This window comes from Notolepis coatsorum (assembly GCF_963971535.1).
Source record: "Notolepis coatsorum genome assembly, chromosome: 2".
Lineage (NCBI taxonomy): Eukaryota > Metazoa > Chordata > Actinopteri > Aulopiformes > Paralepididae > Notolepis > Notolepis coatsorum.
This window is the reverse complement of record NC_140166.1, coordinates 6112669-6136871: the sequence shown is the minus strand read 5'-3', so window position 1 is coordinate 6136871 and position 24203 is coordinate 6112669. Positions and strand designations below refer to the sequence as shown.

The 24203-nt window shown below is 42.8% G+C and overlaps 1 protein-coding gene across 1 annotated transcript in view; it reads right to left on the bottom strand.

The window, feature by feature from the left end:
- Positions 1-8378, bottom strand: part of rfk (riboflavin kinase) — a 55057-nt gene extending 46679 nt beyond the window's left edge. The window contains exon 1 of the mRNA XM_084309288.1: positions 7789-8378. Coding sequence (XP_084165414.1) covers positions 7789-7870 — 82 coding nt within the window. The 5' untranslated portion in view covers positions 7871-8378. The remainder of the gene's footprint in view (positions 1-7788) is intronic.
- Positions 8379-24203: the final 15825 nt, after the last annotated feature.

Genomic DNA, 24203 nt, shown 5'->3' with positions numbered 1-24203 from the left:
CAGCCCAACCCAGCATCTTTCACTGCCCAGTTCAGCCCAACCCAGTCCAGAATAGTTCCCTCTTTCATGTTAATATGTGATTTAATGATGTAATATTTTGAAGAGTAGAGACAGTGTGATTAATTTACTATGATTGAAAATCAATTTAGACGAAGACGTACAAAGAAGTAATTATCACAATTAGCGATTTTTTTTGTCTGGTAAAAAATCTATTTGGCTGGTAAAAAAAATCAGATACCCGCCAGTTGGCTGGTAAGCCAAAAAGTTAGTTTCCTCCCCTGGATGCATGTAATTGTATTAACGTTATTCTGTGTTGTAGCTATGCTATACGTTGTATTTCGTTTGTTAGCTAATGTTGTTAGCTTTGAATGAGAATCAACACTCGATCTTTCATCTTTATTTAGCAGTCCAGTTTCTCCGGGCAGTAGCGAGTAACTACTTGGGTCTAAAAATAGCTAACGTTACACTATAAATAACGCTACTTGGTTAAAAGGAGCAACACCATTGAGAAATGTAGTTAAACTATATGTGGCGTTGCTACTGCCCCACGGAGCTGTGCTCTGTAGTATGGCCAGCGGCCCCCCACACGGACAGTGACTGACAAGGCGCAAATAGCAATTAATCGCGCCCGTCAAAATCATTGCATTACTTTTAATTATCGCGGCAATTAATCGATTTATTGCTTATCGCGGCAGGCCTAGTTTTCAATCAATCAATCAATCACACCTCCAGTACAGAAACATTGTTTGAGTTTGCGTGTCGGGTAGACCATTGATTGACAGTCGAGTCTGCCAATTACATCACATCGCTTGCACTCCGGTGCTGCAGCTGGACGGTCTGGACCCATTGCCCACCTCTGCTGTTGATAACGCTAGCCAAGTTATTATACACACAGATACACAGTGGGCCAGTGACTTTGGTGTAGGGGTGTAACAATGCATCGATCCTAAGGGGGAAATTCAACTGCATCGATTTGAAAATATTAGAATAGATTATCGCAATTTTAATGTGTACACGTTATGTTATTGTCATGTCCGTTACAGCCAACACACCGACATACGCTACTGCATCAACGTTATGATTAACAAAGCAAGGCATTCGTTTTGTTGCATTAACGTTATATTACTATTGCTATCGATAAATCTAGGTGTTCTAAAATCTATTGCTATTGGTAAGAGAGACTATAATAAGTTGGTGTCTCGGAAAACGAGAGCCCTGATCGCGGAGTTTCAGGAAGTAAACAAGAAAAATGAGAGCTTCCGATTGGTCATTTGCTTTATTTCCCATGAAACCAGTCACTTCACTCTACTGTGATTGGACCGTTGGCTTGAGTGCAATGTGGGACTTGTAGTTTTTTAACGATCTCGCAGCGGAGGGAAAAAAAGACGAGAGAGGCTATAATCTGTATTCGCACAGCGTGCGCGTAATTGATTTTTACCGTTCGCATACAAATATTTTTAGGGGCCTGCTTATGAACTACACGTCTACACGCCACACGGCGGGCAGCCCTCTAAGTGTCATGCGCCAAAGGTAAAAACAGACCGCCCCTGGCGGGCGGCGGGCTTTTGTTTCGGTCCCTGTATGTAAGAAACCAAACTTTACGGCACATTTTTTCCGGTTGAAACCAGCGTGATGCGATCAGCTTTTTAGCTACTGTGATACCCGATAAAACCAATCTCTTTAGCTGTGGATTCACTGCAAACTCAAAAACATCATTCAATAGTAATACCGAGGGGTGTACAGGTATATTCCAAGATACTAGTTTTGATATTTGTTGGGTCACATCTTTCCAGAATGCCTTAACTGGTGAGCAGTCCCAATACATGTGCATAAATGTCCCTTCGTCCCCATTTGTACATTGGGAGCATTTGGAGTCTTGTTTAAGCCCCATTCGGCACAGTCTTATAGGAGTCAAGTATGTCCTGTGAATATAGTTAAGATTGATTTGTTGATGATCCGGGTTCCTTGATGTAAGTCGGACATTTGCCCAGGCTCCTTGCCAATCAAAGTCATTTTCCAGGTCTGGTATATCCCTCCTCCAGACAGAGTCTAGTTGGAGGGTTTCATATGAGGACGTTAGTAATTGATGATAAAATTCTGAAACAAAACCTCTCGATGTCTCTCTTTCGTAGAAGAATTTGTGGTATCTGTGGTGTTCAATTGGTCTGTCTAATGGAACACCGTGAGACTTCAAACATAGCTCTAACTGTTTGTAAAAAAGCCATGTGGACTTGGTGAGATTAAATTTTTTGCGTATTTCTTTATCACTACAAAAACCCTGTTTGTTAAAAACATCCCCTAATGAGTGTATGCCTTGCTCTTCCCATATAGGGAATCTTATAGGTCGTTTTCCAATTAAGAGTGCATTGTTATTGAATAAGGGAGTATGATTGTGCCATTTTTGTGGGTTAGGATTTTTTTTTGTGATTCACGCCATATCCGGATCGCATGAGTAATTATGGGTCCAAATTTTAGTCAGAAAATATCGTGATATCATATTTAGGCCATATCGCCCAGCCCTAGTTGGTTCATTATAAAAGATACAAACCTGACAACAAAAGCACTTAAATGTTAAATAAAAGGACCACAGTAATGAGGCAGGAGGAACATATTTTTTTGCACTATAATGGTAAAATTGTTATTAAAAAATTTGCCCCTAAAACATATTTTTTGCCCCTAAATTTCTAATTTAGGGGCAAGTGTGCCCCTAGTGAAAAAGCTTAGCGTACAGCCCTGCTTTTTATACGTGGTGGTTTGTTATTCCAAATAAATTTGTATGTGGAGGAGTGTAATCTTTTCCAGTAACTAGGGCTGGGCGATATAACGATAACGATAAATATCGCGATATATTTTAATAATCGATATCGATAGGGATGCCTTGATCACGTTTTTTGCCACCGATCACCGATCGTCGTGAGCCATATCGGCCAATACCGATCCGATACCGATCGTTTTTGATTAAAAAGAAATTAAAAATTATTTTATATAAATTTTTTTTTCTTTTTAATAAAATATATATATTATATAATTAGACTTGTACTTGTATTATCTGCGAGACATCGCCACCACGCAACAAGTCAAAATGCTCGCTATCTGCAAACAGCTCCACTGTCTGTGTGTACTCTAGTAGCCTCCAGCTACCAAAAAGGATTCTCCGGCGCTGCAGCGGGACCCTATTGGTAACGTTATGCTTTGGTCATTTAACATTCAGCAAGCCCTCAGCTCGAATACGCATTCAATCAATGTTATAAGACATTGATATCAGGAGCTATCTGTAGCTACTGCTAGCCGGCTAGATGACGTTAAGACAACTATTTAGTTCAATCGGACATTTCGTTTTGAACAGTGAATTAACGCCAGCTAACGCGAGCTAACGCGAGCTAACGGAGGTATCAACATGCACTACAAGACTTGCTGGAGCATTTGTTGATATCAGGAGCTATCGGTAGCTAGCCGGCTAAATACCGTTAGACAATGCCTACTAAAAGTGAATAGTTGACTGGGTAATTTTGTTTAAACAGTAACGATAGCTAGGTAGCTAACGTTAGCTCAGGTCGAATGCACTATCTAGACTCAGCAGAGGAGGCGGATGTTTACAAACTCTACACGGGTACGGGCAGGGCTAGGGAGGAGGAGCAGTTTGCAGGTCCTGTGCGTCTGAGACAAGCGAGTGAGATATCCACTTGATCAGTTTCCGCGATCGGCGAATATGACTAATTATCGGAATTCCCCGATCGCATATTTATACTAATTATCGGCCGATAACGATCGGTGGCCGATCGATCGGGGCATCCCTAGATATCGAATATCGAAATTAAAAAAAAATCGAAAAATCGTTTTTTTTTTTTTTACCTGCAACAGGGCAGTTTTAAAACCAGAGACAGTGGACAGACTTGTCTTTCTTGCCTGCAACTTAAAGTAATGGCTTTGCTTGTCCAAATGACAATACTGACCAAATTCAGATTTCTTTTTCTCTTGTCCATTTATTTTGTTTGCTTTCTAATTTAAAATACATTTTGAAACCGTCTGTACACAGTAGGCTATGTGTGCTAGCAGAACTAGACTCCAGTCACGAGTCACAGTGCACATGTGCGGTGGTTTGTCCACCAAAAAAGCGCCAAAAGATCGAAAAAAAACTAGCAGAGCCAGAACTGTTCAACTCCTCTGGAGCCACAGCCAGCAGAGAAGCCGGTTTACTTTAGCTTTTAAACCAGCTGCAGCCTGAGAACTGGAGGGTGAGGGGATGTAACACTAAAGATGGCGGCAATGACAAAGAATTGCTGCAAAATAAACATACATCTGTTGTTAAAAAAAAAAAAAAAAAAAGAAAAAAAAAAGATTAAAAAATTTTTATACTTATAACAATTCGATAATTATCGATATCGAGAAATAAAATAAAATTATCATATCGTTATCGCGATATGATTTTTTTCCATATCGCCCAGCCCTACCAGTAACCCTCTGGAGGGGGTAACGGTAGCATTGAACTGAAGAAGTTGATTCTAGGTAGTACATCCATCTTAACTATTGATATCCGTGCTTGTACTGTACCTCGGTTTTGAAGTCACGGTTCGGTATTTTTTCGGTACAGTGGGGGGGGGGGGGATATAAAAAAAATTGCTTTTCATTTATCTATTTATTTAACTGTATTAAACAATATAAAACGAATTGGCCATAATTGACTGAGCTGAGGTTGATCACATGATGTACTCGAGTACTCGTGGAGGAAAACGCTGTACAAAATAAACGTCTTTTCCGGTTTTTTAGACTTTTATTTTGAAGCCCACCGACCAGAGCGGAAGTATTGTTGTTATTATCCTAGCTGCCTAGCAGAACGTATTGAGCCGACAACTTGTCTCGTCCCGTGCTGTGCTCTAGTAACGTCAGCGGCCCGCCTCCCCACACGTCCGGTTAGTTGTGCACGTTATATTACACCGGTATGACTGTGTATGAACGAATAATGGACTCTGTGAAGCGCTCTGAGTCAGAGCAACAGTCAGTCAGAGAAGAGCGCTATATAAATCCAATCCATTATTATTATTATATTAGGGCCGGGGGGATTTATGTTCTGCAAAAAAAGTTTCCATACCGTTGCAATCGCTCGGTGCACAGCCCGTAGTGTACCGGAGGACCACATTGAGGCGGTACAGTACGTATCCGCGTACCGTTACACCCCTATTGGATACCATCTGACCTCAGGTAAGGAATCTATGTTATCAGTGTTAGGATAATCAGACTCGTTTTCACGGATATATAAGCATTTATGTGATATGGCTGTTTTGACTGTAAAAGCCATGAGGAAATAAGCAGCACGAGCGTGCGTGCGCACACATACTATCGATCATCTAGCGTGTATTTTAAAACTATTCATAAATAGGCCGACAAATGACAACGTTCTGGAATATTCCAGTAAAAGGCGATTATCATAGGCATGGGTTGTTTTTTCCCCGAAAACGGGTTATTTTCAAAATGCTATCAAACGGAAATGAAGCGATAAAAATACAATCTGCCTTGACAATGTTGACTGGAAAATGATTTTGATAAGCGACGGGCAGATTAGACACAGCCATAATTTAAAACATAGATTAGGCGATATTAACGTTAACATTGGCCGTGGATGGTGGCATTCAAGGGGGTAAAAAGGAAAACACGGCTGGCGCTCAAAGTGTTAAAAAAATAAAAGGTTTACAGTGTTACAGTGTTTACAGCCTTAAATAATGTTTGGCACACAAAGACCGAACTGACTGAAAAATATAGGCTACATTTGTCAAAGTATTAACTGGCAGCATACATCAAACTAACACACACACACAGTCACACACTGTACTGTTTAAAAACAACACTGCTCTGTTCATTCTATTTTTAAAATACGTACATTATCTGTCTACATTTATTTAGACTAACTATTTAAATATTGAGTGCAACTGTGGTGGATTACGTAATTCGGTGAGTTGGAACTATCTATGGGTTGGCGCGGGTCCCCACGGATATTTTAGCGTGTGGGACCTTCAGCTTAGGAGGAGTTCATAACATCAACAAGCAGCATGAAAGCGGCAATAGTCCCGGTTGGAGTTAGTAAAACACAGTTGTATGTTAGCCTTCTTGGATGTTGAATAAACGCCTATCATTGTCTTTAAACACCCCGCCTCTCAGACTCTCATTTCCTCCTCTGCTAGCTAGTAGCTACAGTAACATTTAGTTGACTGTATTAGCTGGGGCTAGTGCTACCATAGTTAAAACGTGCGTTGTGTTGTACAAACTGCTAACGCTATGGCAAGATGTGTGTAGGCCTATGTAATGTTAATGGCTATGTTTTTAAAGTCGTAATGAAGATTGATTTATATTGTGCTTGCCATTTTTACACAAACTGACTAGCACCTGGCTGCAGTGCTGCTGCTGCATGCAGCCAGTGCTCGCCTCTCCCGGCTCCGCCAAATGATTTTTTTTTTTATTTGAGAGTCATCTGAACCATACGATACACAGACGCCCCGAACCGTGGGGGTCGTACCATACGGTACACGGTTCGGAATGTGTACCGTCCCACCCCTAGTCGTAGTTACATGTTGACATGAAGAGAAAAAAAAAAAAAAAAAAAAAAAAAAAATTTTGGTTTCTCACTTGATTCGATACTCGGTAGTACCGACGTGTTTCGGTTCGGTGCCTCAAAAGTACCGAATTCGGTACCCATCCCTAGTTGTAGTACCCTTGAATGAGTGCTCCTGCCAGAGTCTTCAGGGTATTATTCTTGTTTACCAGAGAGGAGATCCGGTACAAGAATCTAGTTCGTTGGTTGACTTTTTTTATTGCATGTACATGGGTACCTTAGTGGTGTAGTGTATCTTGTAGACCAGGCCCATTGCAAGTTGCTGTACTCTGTCGTCTACTCTAAGCCATCCTAGGTTGTCAAAGTGGGCAGGCCAGCAGGGGTAAGGTGGTCAAGCAGTAGTCTGACCAGTTTGTTTTGAGATGTTTGTAATTTAGTTTTTAGCGCCTTTGAGGTGCTTTGGTACCATGAGGTGCAAGCATAGTCGTAGTACCCTTGAATGAGTGCTCCTGCCAGAGTCTTCAGGGTATTCTTGTTTACCAGTGAGGAGATCCGGTACAAGAATCTAGTTCGTTGGTTGACTTTTTTTATTACATTGGATGCCATTTTGTCACAGGAAAGATTTGCCTCTAGGATGTAACCCAGGTATGTAATTTCATCTTTCCTTGTGACAAATCAATATTGTCACCCACTGTAACTGAGAAGCCACCTGTCTTGCTGAGTTTGTTATTTGAACCGAAGAGAATGGACTCTGTTTTACCCATGTGTAATGATAGTTTGTTATCAGCGAGCCAGGTGCAGATTCTGCCGAGTTCCGAGCTGAGGGTTTTTTTCAACAGCAACTTGTTCTTGTCAGAGACCAGCAGGGCTGAGTCGTCCGCAAACAGGAGTGTGACGGCAGACATCACTAGGGCAAATATCTCCAAAACTAGGCCGGCGTGGGCAAGGGGAAAATATGTTAGTTTTTCTTTTTATTTGGGTGAACTGCCCCTTTAACGCAGATAGTTTAGTTGGGTAACGTTAAGTGTTAACGTTAGTATTGTCTTTATATATCATGGAAAGTGGTTGAGGTCAAGCTCGCCATCTGCCAAAAGTGCCAGTTAAATTTACATCATCACCACGTCCACGTCACAGTCAAAAGTAGGCATCATTTGACTAACGTTAGCCTTGGTAATAGCAGATATACAGGGTTGGGAACAGAAATAAAAGAATCAATCAAAAGAATGGCAGGTCGGTCAACTCACCGGTGGGGATACCCAGCTCTTTGCTTCCTCTGCCGAACCCTCGGACGACCTCTCCCCGGCAGAAATACGGAAGACTCCTCATTTCTCCACGTTAGCGATGTTAGAGAGTCCTTAATGGATCCACACGAAAAACTGCCAAATGACCTCGAATGACACCACGGCGGGGGAAGTCGGTCAAACTGGCCCTCGCCTGCCCTGATAGGAAGACGTCTGGTCAATGAGCCGACCGATGACCAGAGAGTTCGCCCCTCGTTAAGCCGACGTCACGGACACGTTAAGCTGCTGGCTACAACTTCTAACGTTGGTTAGCGCTCGAGTCACCAGCTCACTAACCGGTAACTAACTAGACGGTTAGCTAGCGAGCTAAGCTAACTATGCTAATTCGGATAGCTACCTCGAGATGTACCGAACAAACAGTCTCTCTCAGTCTCTACTAGATTATGTGGTGTACAGTTACTAGAAATTATTCAAACTCTCCCCCGATACTGTACGCGGTTCGGCACGTCTGGCGTGGTCCACTCACAGTCTGTTGATAAGAGTAGGTCCACTTTGTATGTTGGCTACTGACTGTAACCGGTGATGCTGCTGTGTGGTTGCGTAGTAAATGTGAAGTAACTAACTGCCGCTGTCACTGGCCGCGTGACAACAGAGACCATTCAGAATAGGAGATGGCGCAACTCGTAGGACCAAAAAGAAACACCGACCATTTCCTATAATTCACCACGTGAGCTACTCAAGGCGTCGGCATTGGTTGGCTTACTGCCCCCCCCCACCTCTTCTTCTTCTAAATGGTGTTTTACGGCGGACGGCCACCAAAATTGGGGCATTTACCGCCACCTACCGACCCGGAGATCGGGCCAGTCTTCCAGTCTCCCCTCTCTAACCATTGATTGATTGATTGAAAACTTTATTAACAGATTGCAGAATGGGTACAATACAGTACAGCTCAATACACACAATTGTTAAGGGGATGCAGACCAGAGAAAGACTTTCGTCTTGTTTACATCAGGGTCCCCCATTTTCAATTCATCAGGACATATATGACATACATGACATACAGATAGTCAGTACTGCTACATCTATACATTTATGACATACCAGATTTGCAAATACAGTACTGTTTGTGATACAGAAGGAGTCAAGAAAGGGGAGTATATACATTTGACGTAGAAACTGTACATTGGAGGAGGTTGGGTGGGGGGGGGGTTGGGTACACTGGGATATTGACAACCATACTGGGTAATTTACATTGGAGGTGGTTGGGGGGGGGGGGGGGGGGGGCACACTGTATAAACAAGTAAAACTGTACATTGAGGGGGGGGGGGGGGAGACACTGTACAAACAAACAAAATTGTACATTGGACTATTGACAAAACCATACTAGGTAAATTACTGTACATTGGAGGGGGTTGGGTTAGGATATTTACAGGGGCCAGTGTTGAATTGCAGTCTCCCGTAGGTGTCCCTTGAGAGAGGTTTTGAAAGTGGGTAGTGATCCACATTCCTTTACAGCTTTGGGTAGGGCGTTCCACATTGATGTGGCATAATTGCGAAACGTGTTTAGTCCCTTATTTGAGCCGAATCTGGGTTTAACATGATTTGTGGAGCTCCCTCTGGTGTTGTGATCGTGGTATTCACTGACCTTTGGGAAGTATTTTGACATGTACATGGGTACCTTGGTCGTGTAGTGTATCTTGTAGACCAGGCCCATTGCAAGTTGTTGTACTCTGTCGTCTACTCTAAGCCATCCTAGGTTGTCAAAGTGGGCAGGGGTGAGGTGGGTTCTAGGAGTAAGGTCAAGCAGTAGTCTGACCAGTTTGTTTTGAGATGTTTGTAATTTTGTTTTTAGCGCCTTTGAGGTGCTTTGGTACCATGAGGTGCAAGCATAGTCGTAGTACCCCTGAATGAGTGCTCCTGCCAGAGTCTTCAGGGTATTCTTGTTTACCAGAGAGGAGATCCGGTACAAGAATCGAGTTCGTTGGTTGACTTTTTTTATTACATTGGATGCCATTTTGTCACAGGAGAGATTAGCCTCTAGGATGGAACCCAGGTAGGTAATTTCATCTTTCCTTGTGACAATATTGTCACCCACTGTAACTGAGAAGCCGTCGGCCTTGCTGAGTTTGTTATTTGAACCGAAGAGAATGGACTCTGTTTTGCCCATGTGTAATGATAGTTTGTTATCAGCGAGCCATATGCAGATTCTGCCTAGTTCCGAGCTGAGGGTTTTTTCAACCTGTAACTTGTTCTTGTCAGAGACCAGCAGGGCTGAGTCGTCCGCAAACAGGAACAAGTTGCAGTCACAAGCTGACGACATGTCATTTGCATAAATTAGGAACAGTAGCGGTCCTAGTATGCTTCCTTGTGGAACACCACAGCTCACTGTGAGGGGGGGGGATAGGGTACCGTTTACCTCCACCATCTGTTCCCTCCCCTCAAGGTAGGATTGCATCCAGCTCACTGATAGACTATCAAAACCAATTGCTTTTAGCTTGTCAATCAGAATGGAGTGATTGACCGTGTCAAACGCCTTTTGTAGGTCCAGCATGACCATGCCGCAGTATTTGCCTGCGTCCACCTCTTGTTTGATGTGGTCATTCAAATAGAGAAGGCATGTGTCAGTGGAGTGGGATGTTCTGAAGCCAGATTGGAATTCGTAGATTAGATTTTTTTCCGCTAGGTACTTTTCGACCTGTTCGTAGACAATTTTTTCCATGACTTTCGAGATGGAGGTGAGAATAGAAACAGGGCGGTAGTTGCCTGGGTCTAATTTGCTGCCCTTTTTGTGCAGAGGGGTCACCCTCGCAATTTTGAAGTCCTTGGGGACGTGTCCCTGTTTTATGGAGAGGTTTATTATGTGTGTGATGATTGGGGTGATGGCGGCTGCTGAGTCTCTGAGGAATTTGGAGGGGATGTTGTCATGGCCAGTGGCCTTGTTAGGTTGGAGGGCGCTCAGTTTATTGAGTACCTCATCTGTTGTTACCATTTCCAGCTTGAAGTCGTCCTTGCGGACCCCTAGGTTTTTGTAGTTCATGCAATGCGTGTTTGTCATTTCAGCACCAGCGCTGTCCACCTCAAGCCTATACGGTACATTGCATCTCGCTGCCTATATACCTGTTATTCAAGTGCGTAAAACTGCCCGTTTTATTATCGAAATATTGGAAACGGAGATAACATACTCTTTATTTTGACATCGGATGACGACGACATGACAGAAGTTGAACAGCGTGGGGACAATTGTGTAAACTGGCGCGTGACATGTAGGAAATTGGTCCGCGGCGGTCCCGCTCGACTATGAAAGCTCAAAGAGTCCAGTGGACCTCCGCGGAGTCTGCTCTGTGTACAGTCTGCTCGACTATGGGAGGGCCTTAAAGGGTGTAGTGTATCTTGTAGACCAGGCCCATTGCAAGTTGCTGTACTCTGTCATCTACTCTAAGCCATCCTATTGTCAAAGTGGGGAGGGGTGAGGTGGGTAGGAGTAAGGTCAAGTAGTAGTCTGACCAGTTTGTTTTGTGATGTTTCTAATTTAGATTTTAGTGCCTTTGAGGTGCTTTGGTACCATGAGGTGCAAGCATAGTCGTAGTACCCTTGAATGAGCGCTCCTGCCAGAGTCTTTAGGGTATTCTTGTTTACCAGAGAGGAGATCTGGTACAAGAATCTGTTTAGTTGGTTGACTTTTTTTATTACATTGGATGCCATTTTTTCACAGGAAAGATTTGCCTCTAGGATGGAACCTAGGTATGTAATTTCAGCGCCTGAAATTAGGCAGCGCCTATATCGGCGATCATTAGAAAAATAGAAGTAGAAGTAGTACAAGTCATTACAATAATAGAAGCCTACTGTTGCTGGAACGATTCATTACGCATGTATACAGTATGTACCAATTAGCCATGCGTCTCCAGCATCTCCTTGCTCGAGGTGCACACCCACAGATCTGTTCTGTAAGATGTAGGAGATGTACACCTCCTGGGAAGAGTGAGACCACGTAGAGCAGGTGGTTTATGCACAGGTGCCCAAGGTGGACAGTACCTGGACATGTGGTGGCACAGGGTTTGAGCGTGTTGTCCGGCTTCTCAGTGCATGATCAGCGATAGTAGATATGCCATATTGTGTGTGTGTATGTGCTGAGCGCAGCTGCCCAGGAGCACTCCGTATGCATCCTCACCAAGCCGCCTGCATCAGGCTCGTTGCTAATAAGCTATAGATTTATATGGAATTCGTTAAATGTATCCTTTGTGTCTGTTGTCATTTATGTGGGTTCAACTCTTGAACAGTAAGATGTGCAGTGGAATGTTTCACGATTATATTTTGTATTTTTTGTATTTATTTATTAACACAAAGAGTTTAAACAAAAGTAAAAAAAAAAAAAAAAAAAAAAAAAAAACATAATAGCCATATTGTGTAGGACTGTTATGGTTTGTAACCGACCCCAATCGCACAACACAAGACATGTATGAGAGTAAGCCAAAACAGGGCATTTATTTATTACATAACAAAAAGCGGCACAGTCCCTTTAAGGGAAAACACAAAAACACTAGAGACAAGGAAATCTGGAAAATGCGGCACTGTGCCTTTAAGAGGCGAACAGGCTAAGGGACTAAGGCTAAGGGCCAGGGCTAAGGACCAGGGCTAAGTGTCAGGGCCAGGACCAGGGGCACTGGAGAGGGGGACAGGGACAGAGGCCCGGAGAGGCGGGCTGGAGACAGGGACAGAGAACAGGGTTAAGGCCTTGGACAGGGCGAGGGCCAGAGCTGCTTACAGGGATGAGGACAGGGTTCCGACGGCGGGGGCCTGGCACGGGAACAGGGGCCCGATGGCGGAGGCCTGGCACGGGGACAGGGGCCCGACGGCGGAGGCCTGGCACGGGGACAGGGGCCCGACGGCGGAGGCCTGGCACGGGGATCCTCCTCCTCCTCTTCGGATGCTGCAGACGGGCAGCGCAGAACAAAGGGGGTCCCAGGGGACCGGGATGGGAACGTCCTCCCGTGGAATACTAGGGAGCGACGACGAGCCTCACCCCAGGAACGAGGATCACGAAGAGACGCCTTCCTCCCGTGGAATTGGGAGCGATGGCGTGCCGCCTTGACGTCTGGAGTGGGAACACTGGAAAACCTCCCGTAGAGAATTAGAGAGCGAAGATGGTGTCCCACTCCAGGCAAACGGCGACAGGTGGTGACGGCTGGGCCGTCGTCTCACGCCGGAGACGCGGCAGGTGATGGTGACGTACAGGATGGTAACGTCCAGAACTCCATGAACACTGAACACAGATACAGATACAGAGTCCAGAACACAGAACGACCCGACAAGGACTGGAGGGGAGTCTGCAACCTATGTACTCTCCCGAGGTGATTGCAAACTCCCAACAGGTGCGTGAAGGTAGAGGATCAAGGATGTCCAAGGGTGGGGGCTGGTGAAGAGTAGAGGAGAGTAAATCATCGCAAGGGTGGGGGCTGGTGAAGAGTAGAGGAGAGTAGACAGGGAAAACACAGGAAAAAGGTCCAGGGACAGGCGAATCCTCACAAGGAGAAGTTTAGAAGCCTAGAGGCTTATCGAGAACTTCCCCTGTTTAGTAACATGTCACAAAAGCATGTAGAATGTATATTATCATCAATACGTTAGTTTAGCAATAAGTGCCATTAGATAGTTTTAAGTTTTCGATTTACTGAAGTCTATTGCAAGACGGCGACCATTTTGGACATTTTGAACCATGGGAATTGTAGTCTTTTTGCGGCCATTTTGTGGAGGGCATCTATAGCTGTCGATAAGCCACAAAAGGTAAAGTTTTTGACAAATATTGAAACACAGTTAGTTTCTCCTCCCTATTGTTAGCATGTAGCAACAATTAGATCTGAAATCAGTTTCAAAATGGTTGCATTGTGGTGAAAATAAAAAAGTACAGTAAATTACAGTAGATATCATTATCTGTTCTTATGCACGCATGGTGATACTAAATCCAAATTGAATTCGGGCATTTGAAAGATAATATATGTATATATATATATAAATGTGCGAATTGGCTATAATAAGGTAATTTATAAGCCTCCTATTCTATATTCTATAATAATATTTCAAATTGCATTGGTCCGGATGGCAGAATTCAGTACTGTATCTACAGAACCTTCTGTTTAATCATCTTCCCTTTATTAATTTCCTTCGATTTTCTGATGATCTCAAGAAGGTACGAGATCAGTGGCAGTTTTTTATGTTTTGTCATTATTAGCATGGTGTTATTCACTGTCAAAGATGCAAAGAAAAATCATAATTCATATTCTCCTTTGTTTCATCACAATTTAAGCAAGCCTAGTAATAGACACAATATTTCTGACACTGTGAATACATTCCCTGAGGTCCATAGATGTACCTAGATACCAAGAATATGCAAATAGCCCTTGTAGAAGTGGAGCAATATTCCATTTACCTAGGTATATATTTAGGCGGATTTTCACCATGTGTGGAACAGGGAGAAAACAATAATGAGTATTGTAGTACTGTTTAATGTACCTTCTCTTTGGGCAGAGATGTTTGACAGTGGAACGCAAGTGGAACTCCAACTCTCTGCATAGGAGAATGCACCAAAAGGTGCTGCCCATTTTCATCCAACTGGAGCTGCTCTGAATGTGTTATCTTTTCTTATCTACTATCTTTGGTGACAGCAGGGGTTCCCAACAGAGCCCTACATAACACAAAGTTTGGCTTTGGTCTTTCAGTGGCAGCCTGCTTATTAACTTTAGTCAAGAGTTCCTTTATTAATCCCCTTGGGGAAATTCAAGTGTCATAGCAGCATGGGGGGGGGGGTACAGGTAGGATAGGTACATAGATAATAGAATAATAGAACATAGTGCAAGTAATAATGACAACAATGATAACAGTACAACGCAAGAGACACTGGTATCGAATCCGGCTGTTAGCGTTGCCTCCGGCTTGGCCGGCCGTCATACTGGCTCAATTGGCAGAGTCAGCGGGAGGGAAGCCGGTGGGTGGTAATCTGGTCATTGTAAACAGCGACTCCTACAGGTCGGTCAGGGCGCCTGTACAGCGAGGAAGGGAGATGGTGAGGGTAGTGTGAGCCTAGTAGAAAAGACTCACACACATCTGTAACAATAGGATTGTTCTATTTAAGTGCTGTTGCACGTAGGACGCTTTTAGAGGTGACACCGAGGGTTCGCTTAGGGTGGAACCAAGCTTATGTTGTAACCATAACAACTGTGAATAAAGTACAAGTAAGCAAGTCTGCTTTAACCCTTCATTGTGTACAGTCGGGACACAGACAGAACACATTGAAACATGGTGACAGCGGTGGGATTCGAACCCACGCCCCCGAAGAGACTGGAGGCTGGAGACTGAAGGCTGCAGCGGCGAGAGAGGATCCGTACTTGGCTATGTTGGACCATCGTAACACGCCGAGCCAGGGCCTCAACACAAGTCCAGCACAGAGACTCCTAAGCAGGAGGACCAGAACCCTGCTTCCTACAAAAGACACTCTGCTGGAGCCAGAGGTAACGGACAATGACCAGGGACTGAAACGCAACAGACAGAGACAGGAAAAATACTACAATCGCACAGCAAAGGACATGGACACTCTGAAAAGAGGAGACAGTGTGAGAGTACAGCCTGGTGACACACACAGGACTTGGAGAGTGGCAAATGTGATCCAACCAGTGAGCCACAGATCATATGAGGTGGAGTTAGAGTCGGGAGGTGTTCTGAGAAAAAATCGTCGCCACCTCAGACACGATCACGCCACTATAGACACACCAGGTACAATCACACCTGCGTCACCAGTGACTGAGAAGGCCGGCCCGCCAGTCAACCCGGTAGGGAGCCAAGGTACGGTCACTACCAGGTCTGGTCGACAGGTTGTCAGGCCTCAATACCTGAAGGACTATACTTCGTGATTAGAGAATGGACTGGAGAGAGAGGGAAAAAAAAGAAAAAAAAAGAGTGAAATGGGTTATGTGTGCACAGTCATGTTTTGAGCGGTTGAGTGTGGAGGGGTACTAATGAGCCATTTACACAGTGTTGTTGTTTGGATCTGGTGTAAGTAAGTAAGTAGAACACAGGTTAAGTAGCTGTAAGTTAAATATCGAGATTGTGTATATATCTGTACTTGGAAAAAGAAAAAGAAAGATGTAACAATAGGATTGTTCTATTTAAGTGCTGTTGCACGTAGGACGCTTTTAGAGGTGACACCGAGGGTTCGCTTAGGGTGGAACCAAGCTTATGTTGTAACCATAACAACTGTGAATAAAGTACAAGTAAGCAAGTCTGCTTTAACCCTTCATTGTGTACAGTCGGGACACAGACAGAACACATTGAAACAACATCCAAAGTATAGTCATGGGTGCTTGACTCAAATAGATATGTAAAGTTGTGGAAAAAAAGTCAGCACACCGTCTGCAGTGTTCCCAAGTTTAATATACTTTAACACAACGTTTCGGCCTGTGGCCTTTTTCAAGGGCCTCCCACACGTTACACCTCACCAATGAGAGTCCGTGCTGGCAGGTGAAAAGAAGTGGCTGGCTGACTCCGCATGTATCGGAGGGGACATGTGATAGTATTTATCAACCCTCCCTAGACCGACCAGTGGGGCGCACATGCGAGCAACGATCAGGAAGGGGAGGGGGGAATTGGCATGACGACTAAATTGGGATGGGAGAAAAACACAGAAAAACAGGAGGAGAAAAAGTGGATAAAAAAAAATTATAACAGTAGTAGTAGTGAACAGTAGTGGGTGGCAGGATTCAACCAGTCAGTAGTAATAGTGATGATGGTGTACATGATCCAAACCGTAGAAACACACTGCACCAGAGCCCATGCAGTGTTTAGTTAGATAGTCCTACAGTAACAGTTCTCCTAATAGTCAGTCTCCTCCCCACCGTATGTATATATTCTCTCCCCACCGCATGTATATTTCTCTCCCACCCACCCCCTCCTAATGTACAGTCCCCTCCACATCATATGTGTATACTCTGTCAGGATCTATGGGTAACAGACAGTACTGTATATTTGCATATCGTATATGTCACAAATGTAACAGTACTATACACCTGTATGTCATGTATGTCCCTATGCCATAAATGTCATGATGTCATATATGTTGTGTATGTCATAAATGTCACTATGAATTGAAAATGGGGGACCCTGATGTGAACAAGACAAACGTCTTTCTCTGGTCGGCATCCCCTTAACAATTGTGTGTATTGAGCCGTACTGTATTGTACCTATTCTGCAATCTGTTAAATAAAGTTTTCATTCATTCATTCACTCTTAATTCAACAGCCGTTAGTTCTCCAGCAACTGGTGGCAGTCCCATGGACAGTGTTGTAGTCGAGTCTCGAGTCCCCAGTGTTCGAGTCCGAGTCCAAGTCAGACTCACCAAAGGAAGTTTTGTACCACATTGTCTGCATTTGTACCTGCATTGTGCCTCAAATGTTTACTCACTGTACTTAGGATTGTACTTAGGCTGTACTTTAGATTGTATATTGTATTGTATATTGCATATTACTCTTTTACTTACTTTTTTTACTGTATGAAGCACACTCTCAGGGGCTCATACAGAACCAAGCATTTCACCGTAAAGTACATGTATTTTATTGTGACAACTAATAAACAAACTTGAAACTTGAAACTTGAGAAGAGCCAGAGTCCAAGTCCTGGACTCGAGTACTACAACACTGCCCATGGAAACATGTTCTTCTAGGGCCACGGGTGTGCAGGTCCCCTGAGGGCATTAGTCTCTCCCCAGTGGTAGAGTATAGGTGAAACAATGGAAAATCATTATACTTGACAACATCCGAAAATATATCTTAGCCAACACCGCCCACCACACCCAGCCCCCCCCCCCCCCCCCCCAGATCCTATATTCACAGGCACCAAACTCTCACACTTCACTGAAGTTTCTACAGATACTGTCACCAAGACTATAATGCCATCAAAACCCACCACATGTCTCCTTGACCCTATCCCCTCCTCTCTCACAAAATCTTGCATCTCTGCCCTCAGCCCCCCCATCACACACATCATCAACACATCCCTCTCATGTGTTGTCCCCCCAACCCAATTTGGATCCAATACCCTCAGTAACTACAAGCCAATCTCCAACCTACCATTTATATCCAAAATACTTGAAAAGATTATCTCCAACCAGCTCCACACACACCTACTGTACAGAACAACTCCCTTTTTTAACCCTTTCAATCAGGCTTCCGAAAACACCACAGCACAGAATCTGCTCTTGTTAAAGTTACCAACGATATCCTGCTAAATTCCGATTTCGGTTTTCTCTCCTTACTCATCCTCCTCGACCTCAGCGCTGCTTTTGACACCATTGATCACAACATCTTACTCTCCCGTTTAGAACACACAGTTGGCATCACAGCCTCAGCTCTCCACCTATTTCACTCCTATCTATCAGACAGACAGCAATTCACTACCATGGACGGTCATACCTCAACTTCTTTCCCTGTTACATCTGGTGTCCCCCAAGGCTCAGTCCTTGGTCCCATACTCTTCTCCCTCTATATGTTACCCCTCTGCCACATATTCAGAACACATGGTCTCCAATATCACTGCTACGCCGATGACACACAGTTATACATCCACTCCCCTCCTGACACCACTGCTGCTACTACTGCCCTCTCCTCCAACCTCTCTGAAATAAAAATCTGGATGAATCACAACCTTCTCCAACTCAACAGTACTAAAACTGAAATCCTTGTAATGGGCACACCTCACCTTCTCCGTAAAAACCCTGACTGCTCCATATCCATCGACAACCACTCTGTCCATAAAATAATGGCTGCAATTCTAAACTGGCCCCGGTAAATGTCCAACCCCCCCCCCCCCCCCCCCCCCCCCCCACCCAATGTACAGTTTCTTCCCCCTCGAATGTATATATTTTCTTTTATGATCTCTGTCTCTTAAACAGTACTGTATATTTGTATATCTTGTATGTCATAAATGTATAGATGTAACAGTACTGTATATCTGTATGTCATGTATGTCATAAATGTCATGATGGATTGAAAATGGGGGACCCTGATGTAAACAAGACGAAAGTCTTTCTCTGGTCTGCATCCCCTTAACAATTGTGTGTATTGAGCCGTACTGTATTGTACCCATTCTGCAATCTGTTAATAAAATTTTCAATCAATCAATCAATCCCCCCCCCCCACAGTGAAAAACTTGGGTGTTCTTTTTGGTCCCAAACTAACATTCAAACCACACATCAATAACATCACCAAGACATGCTACTTTCATCTCAGGAACATTTCCTGCATTAGACCATTACTGTCCCCCTCCGACACTGAAAAGCTGGTTCATGCCCTCATCTTCTCCCGTCTAGATTACTGTAATGCATTACTCATTGGCTCAACATCTAAATCCCTCCATAAACTTCAACTAGTCCAGAACACCTCAGCCCGCATCATCACCCGCTGCCCCAAATTCTCCCACATCACACCTGTCCTCTCCTCACTTCACTGGCTCCCTGTTAAGTATAGGATTGACTTTAAGATCTGTCTCCTCACTTACAAAGCCCTCCACTCCCTAGCACCTGCCTACATATACAACCTCCTTCAACACTACACTCCCTCCCGCTCATCCAACTTAGCCCTTCTGAGCACACCACGCTACCACCTTAAGTCCACAGAAAACAAATTCTCCTCTTCTGCTCCCCGACTCTGGAATCAACTCCCATTACACAGCAAAGAAGCCCCATCTGTAGAAACATTTAAGTCCCACCTCAAAACCCACCTGTTCAACCTTGCATACCCACACTCCTGACCCTCCAACCCCTGCATCACTTACATTTTCACTTCTGTACACAACTTAAATGTTAGTATTAATTATTTATTTAAATGTTCTCTCTGTTTTGTCTCTAAGCTGTCTCCCTTTCTCTGTAGTATCCCCACCATGTTGTCATTGTGAAAGTCCATGTACTGTGTTTGTCCATATACTGTACCATAATGTAATGTATGTAAAGCGCTTTGAGATACTTTATGTAATGCGCTATATAAAATACATCTATTACTATTATTATTATTATTATTATTATTATTATTATTATTATTATTATTATTATTATTATTATTATTATTATTATTATTATTATTATTATTATTATTATTATTATATATTATTATTATTATTATTATTATTATTATTATTATTATTATTATTATTATTATTATTATTATTATTATTATTATTATTATTATTATTATTATTATTATTATTATTATTATTATTATTATTATTATTATTATTATTATTATTATTATTATTATTATTATTATTATTATTATTATTATTATTATTATTATTATTATTATTATTATTATTATTATTATTATTATTATTATTATTATTATTATTATTATTATTATTATTATTATTATTATTATTATTATACTACTGTACATTATACAAGATCCAGTATTAAGACACCAAATTACAAATCATTTTACATACATGTAGATACTATATCTATATCTGTTATGATTGTATTATGATGAAACTGTATTATGATTACATTTATTATGTACCGGTATGTAAGCTTGATGTCATTGAAAATGAGGGCTTTCCCTCAATACATTTTCAAGTTCAAATAAAGGTTGAATGAATGAGTTTCACTACCTTCAGTGAGGTCTAAATGAAGCTGCATCATGGCTCAAACACCCTGCCAAACTATTTCTATCTACAGCTCCTTTGAATACCGCCTATGTCACAAATGTATCAGTACTAAATACCTATATGTCCCTATGCCATAAATGTCATGTATGTTATGTATGTCATAAATGTCTATATGAATTGAAAATGGGGGACCCTGATGGAAACAAGACAAACGTCTTTCTCAGGTCTGCATCCCCTTAACAATTGTATGCATTGAGCCGTACTGTATTGTACCCATTCTGCAATCTGTTAAATAAAGTTTTCATTCATTCATTCACACACTCCTACTCTGTTACATAGTGGTTCCAATGAGCCTTTGTCGCCCCCTCGTGGCTGTAGATAGAACTCTCAACTATGTGGACAACAGGCTATTCAAGGACAAGGTGGGAGTGTCTATTATTACAGTAATTTGTGAGGGAAGGAATCGCATTTTCGTCTGACTTACTGTAGGCTTTATCAATCTGATGCTATTAGCTCATATATAATAACTATCTATATCAGTTTAAAAAGATGTTATTGTTATAGCATAAATATGCCTATAATTCCAGGATTTCGAGTTCAGAAAGTGTAGATAATCTGAATTGGTCTTGTAGGTGAATGGCCCATGACAGCCTACTACTGCAGTAGAAGAGGAAGGTGTAGTAGCTGAGATTTAAGAATGTTTTATATTTATATTTTAATATTACCAAGGAGCTTAGCTCAATTTGGGGTCAGCCCTATGTTCCCACATTTCTAAGATTTCTTTTCACAAAAAACTAGGCCCTATGTTCCCACAGCCCAATGGTCCCACATTTCTACGATTTTTCAAAAAATATTAGGCCCTATGTTCCCACATCATTTCTAAGATTATTCTCAAAATTAGGCCCTACTGTATGTTCCCACAGGCCAATGGTTCCACAGCCCTATTTTCCCGGACGAACCCTCTACTACCAGAGGACAATTGAGGATACAATCAGATACAAATTCATGAAAAAGGGAAATGTGGGAACATAGGGCTGTGGGAACATAGGCCCGCTCCCGCTCAATTTCCCACAAATCTGTAATGATGGAACCAACTCTGTTTCTCTTGGAGATACCCATTCAAACCTTTATTTATTCTCAAAAAGACAATTGAGGTCACCCTCATTTTCAATGTTGTCGAGACTTTACTGACATTTCAATGCACACATTTCTACAATATAACAATAATTAAGCAATAATACACGAGAAGCTGTGGTATGTCATGAATATTGCCCCGCTCGGGTGTAGGCATCACAGCTGTGGCAATATTCATGACATACCACAGGCTTACAAGACACAAGATACAAGATACAAGATTCCTTTATTGCCACACAACCAGGTTAGTGGTATTTGTGATCGGTACAGAGTGTATTGAAGCTCTACAGTACATACAACTGGAACATAGATACATTTACCCACCCCTCCCCAGCAATGGATACATAATACAGCACAGCACGACACAGCACAACACAACATACAGAAGACTAGAGTAGTCCATCAAGCTCAAGTCAGGAGCTTGGTTAGTGTAAGGGGGAGAGGGGGGCCGAGGGAGTTCAGGGTCCGAATGGCGGTTGGGAAGAAGCTGTCCTTGAAGCGGGTGGTTTTTGAGAGGATGGACTTGAAGTGCCTACCTGAGGGCAGGGGCTGAAACAGGGTATCGCTGCTGTCGGGACAAAACCTCATAACTCCAAAAACCCAACTTTTCAGCAGATGAAAAAAACTAACACAGATTTGAGGGTGAATAGAGTTAGGAGGTTTAGACAGATGATCGGTTTAATGCTTTCCCATTGTTTAAACTTTGTAAAACCCACACACACATATGGAGGATGATCTACGGAGTTGATTTATATAATAAATAAAAAAAATTCAAAAAATGGAGTTATGAGGTTTTGTCCCGACAGCAGCGGTATGTTGGGTGGTTGTGCGGGAGGGAGATTCGGATTAATACTCGGATTCTGAAGATGGAGTCCAGGGAGGAGGGAAGGTCACACCCTATAATTTTAGAAGCCTTGTTTATGATGCGCTGACGTTTTTGAATGGAGTGTTTTTGTGCAGAACCGTACCAGACTATGATTGATGAGGTGAGTATGCTTTGGATGATGGCAGTATAGAATTGGACCAGCAGGTGGCGTTTGACCCTGTACTTCCTCAGTTGCCTGTTGAGCAGGAGGTTGTTGATAGAGCACTGTAACGCTCTGGGTTCTCTGGCGGCTGCCTGAGAACCGCTCACCATTCTGACACCTGTCACTTGTCTCCCCTGTCACTAATTGTCTGGGTTCCCTGATTCGTTGTCACTGTGGTGCGTGTGGTATGCTTGGAATGTGAACCTATGTAACCCCTGTCTTCCTGTGTTCTAGTCGTCGGTTCTTCACTTTACCTCCAGCGCGGTACACGGCGGTACCTCTGGACTTGGACGTTCCTGGGCCCCGTTCCCCGTACCTGGATAACTGAGTTAGCCGGATAACTTTCGGTGAAGTCTGACTTAAGCCGGACTTTCCGGCTCCCCGTACCTGGATTGTCCAGATCACCATGACAACAGATCCAAAAGTTTGAGCCTGGTCGAAAGCAGGGTTTAAGTTCAAGTTAGCCGGATCAACCATCGCCACGCCCCCGCAAAGAAGTGACAGCCCGTTTCCTGAAATTATTCCCACAGTCTACGATCTGCATTATACCATTCTGAATTACGTTTTTGTGCTCCATTCTTCCAGAGGGGGCTTTTGAAATGTAAAATAGACCCAAAATGCTGATACTAAATTCACTTTGTCCTAAATAATGCACGTTATATATACCGTGGCGCTCGCTCGGTGCGATGTACACATTTATGTGGTTATTTTAATTGTAACTGGGATTAAGATGTCTGATGAGATGCGCTGTTTGACGGATTTGAGAAATTGAATGAGCCGTTGACGTCACATTAATGAATGAGGATAAAGAAATAAAACTTCATTCAAAATAAAGAATATTCTAAACACGGGTCTCTCGTTCATTAATGTATAAACAATGAATTTATCCCATCTGGCACAGTTGCTCAGCGGTAGTGCTCAAGCCTGCCAACCCAGCGACCGGTGTTCGAAACCCCGTGTTTCCAATATAATTTTTTTGAATATAATATTAATGATTATACGCCAAAGTAGCCTGGTTTTAAGTTAAAATATTATAAATCTACATGCATTGAGGATGTCATTCTTTATATAGCTCTCAACGTGCACCAAATTGAATTATTCCTATATTGCAAAAAGAAGGAAAAGACTAGGGTTTCGAACCCCGGTCGTCTGCGTGAAAGTCAAAAGAACAACCCGTTAGACCACAGTGGAGATAAGTAAAAGATCGACCACACATCAATCAATGGGTAAGAGAGCCGTATCGTAATTCTGTATAACAGTTTAACTAATTATTTTCGCTAGCAAGATCTCATTTGATTATTCAATCCAGCAGGCAAGTTTAAAGAAATATAATCTGATTGATTGAGGTAATGAGGGACTTAAAATTAGCCTATAGATAACGCATTTAACTTGTCGGCGAGGCGATTGAGCCGTATTGCAATCTGTCAATAAAGTTTTAAATCAATTAATCAATCAATGCCGTTAGAGAATCAGGATCTCTGCCATCGATACGTGCTGGTTTTTCAACTGAAGCGGCCGCGCGCATTTAGCCTGGGTCTCAAGTCTGAATCGAGTTAACGAGACTGAATCCACCTTCGAGGAACAGGAAAATCCCGGCTTCAAACATCGGGTTAACTGAAT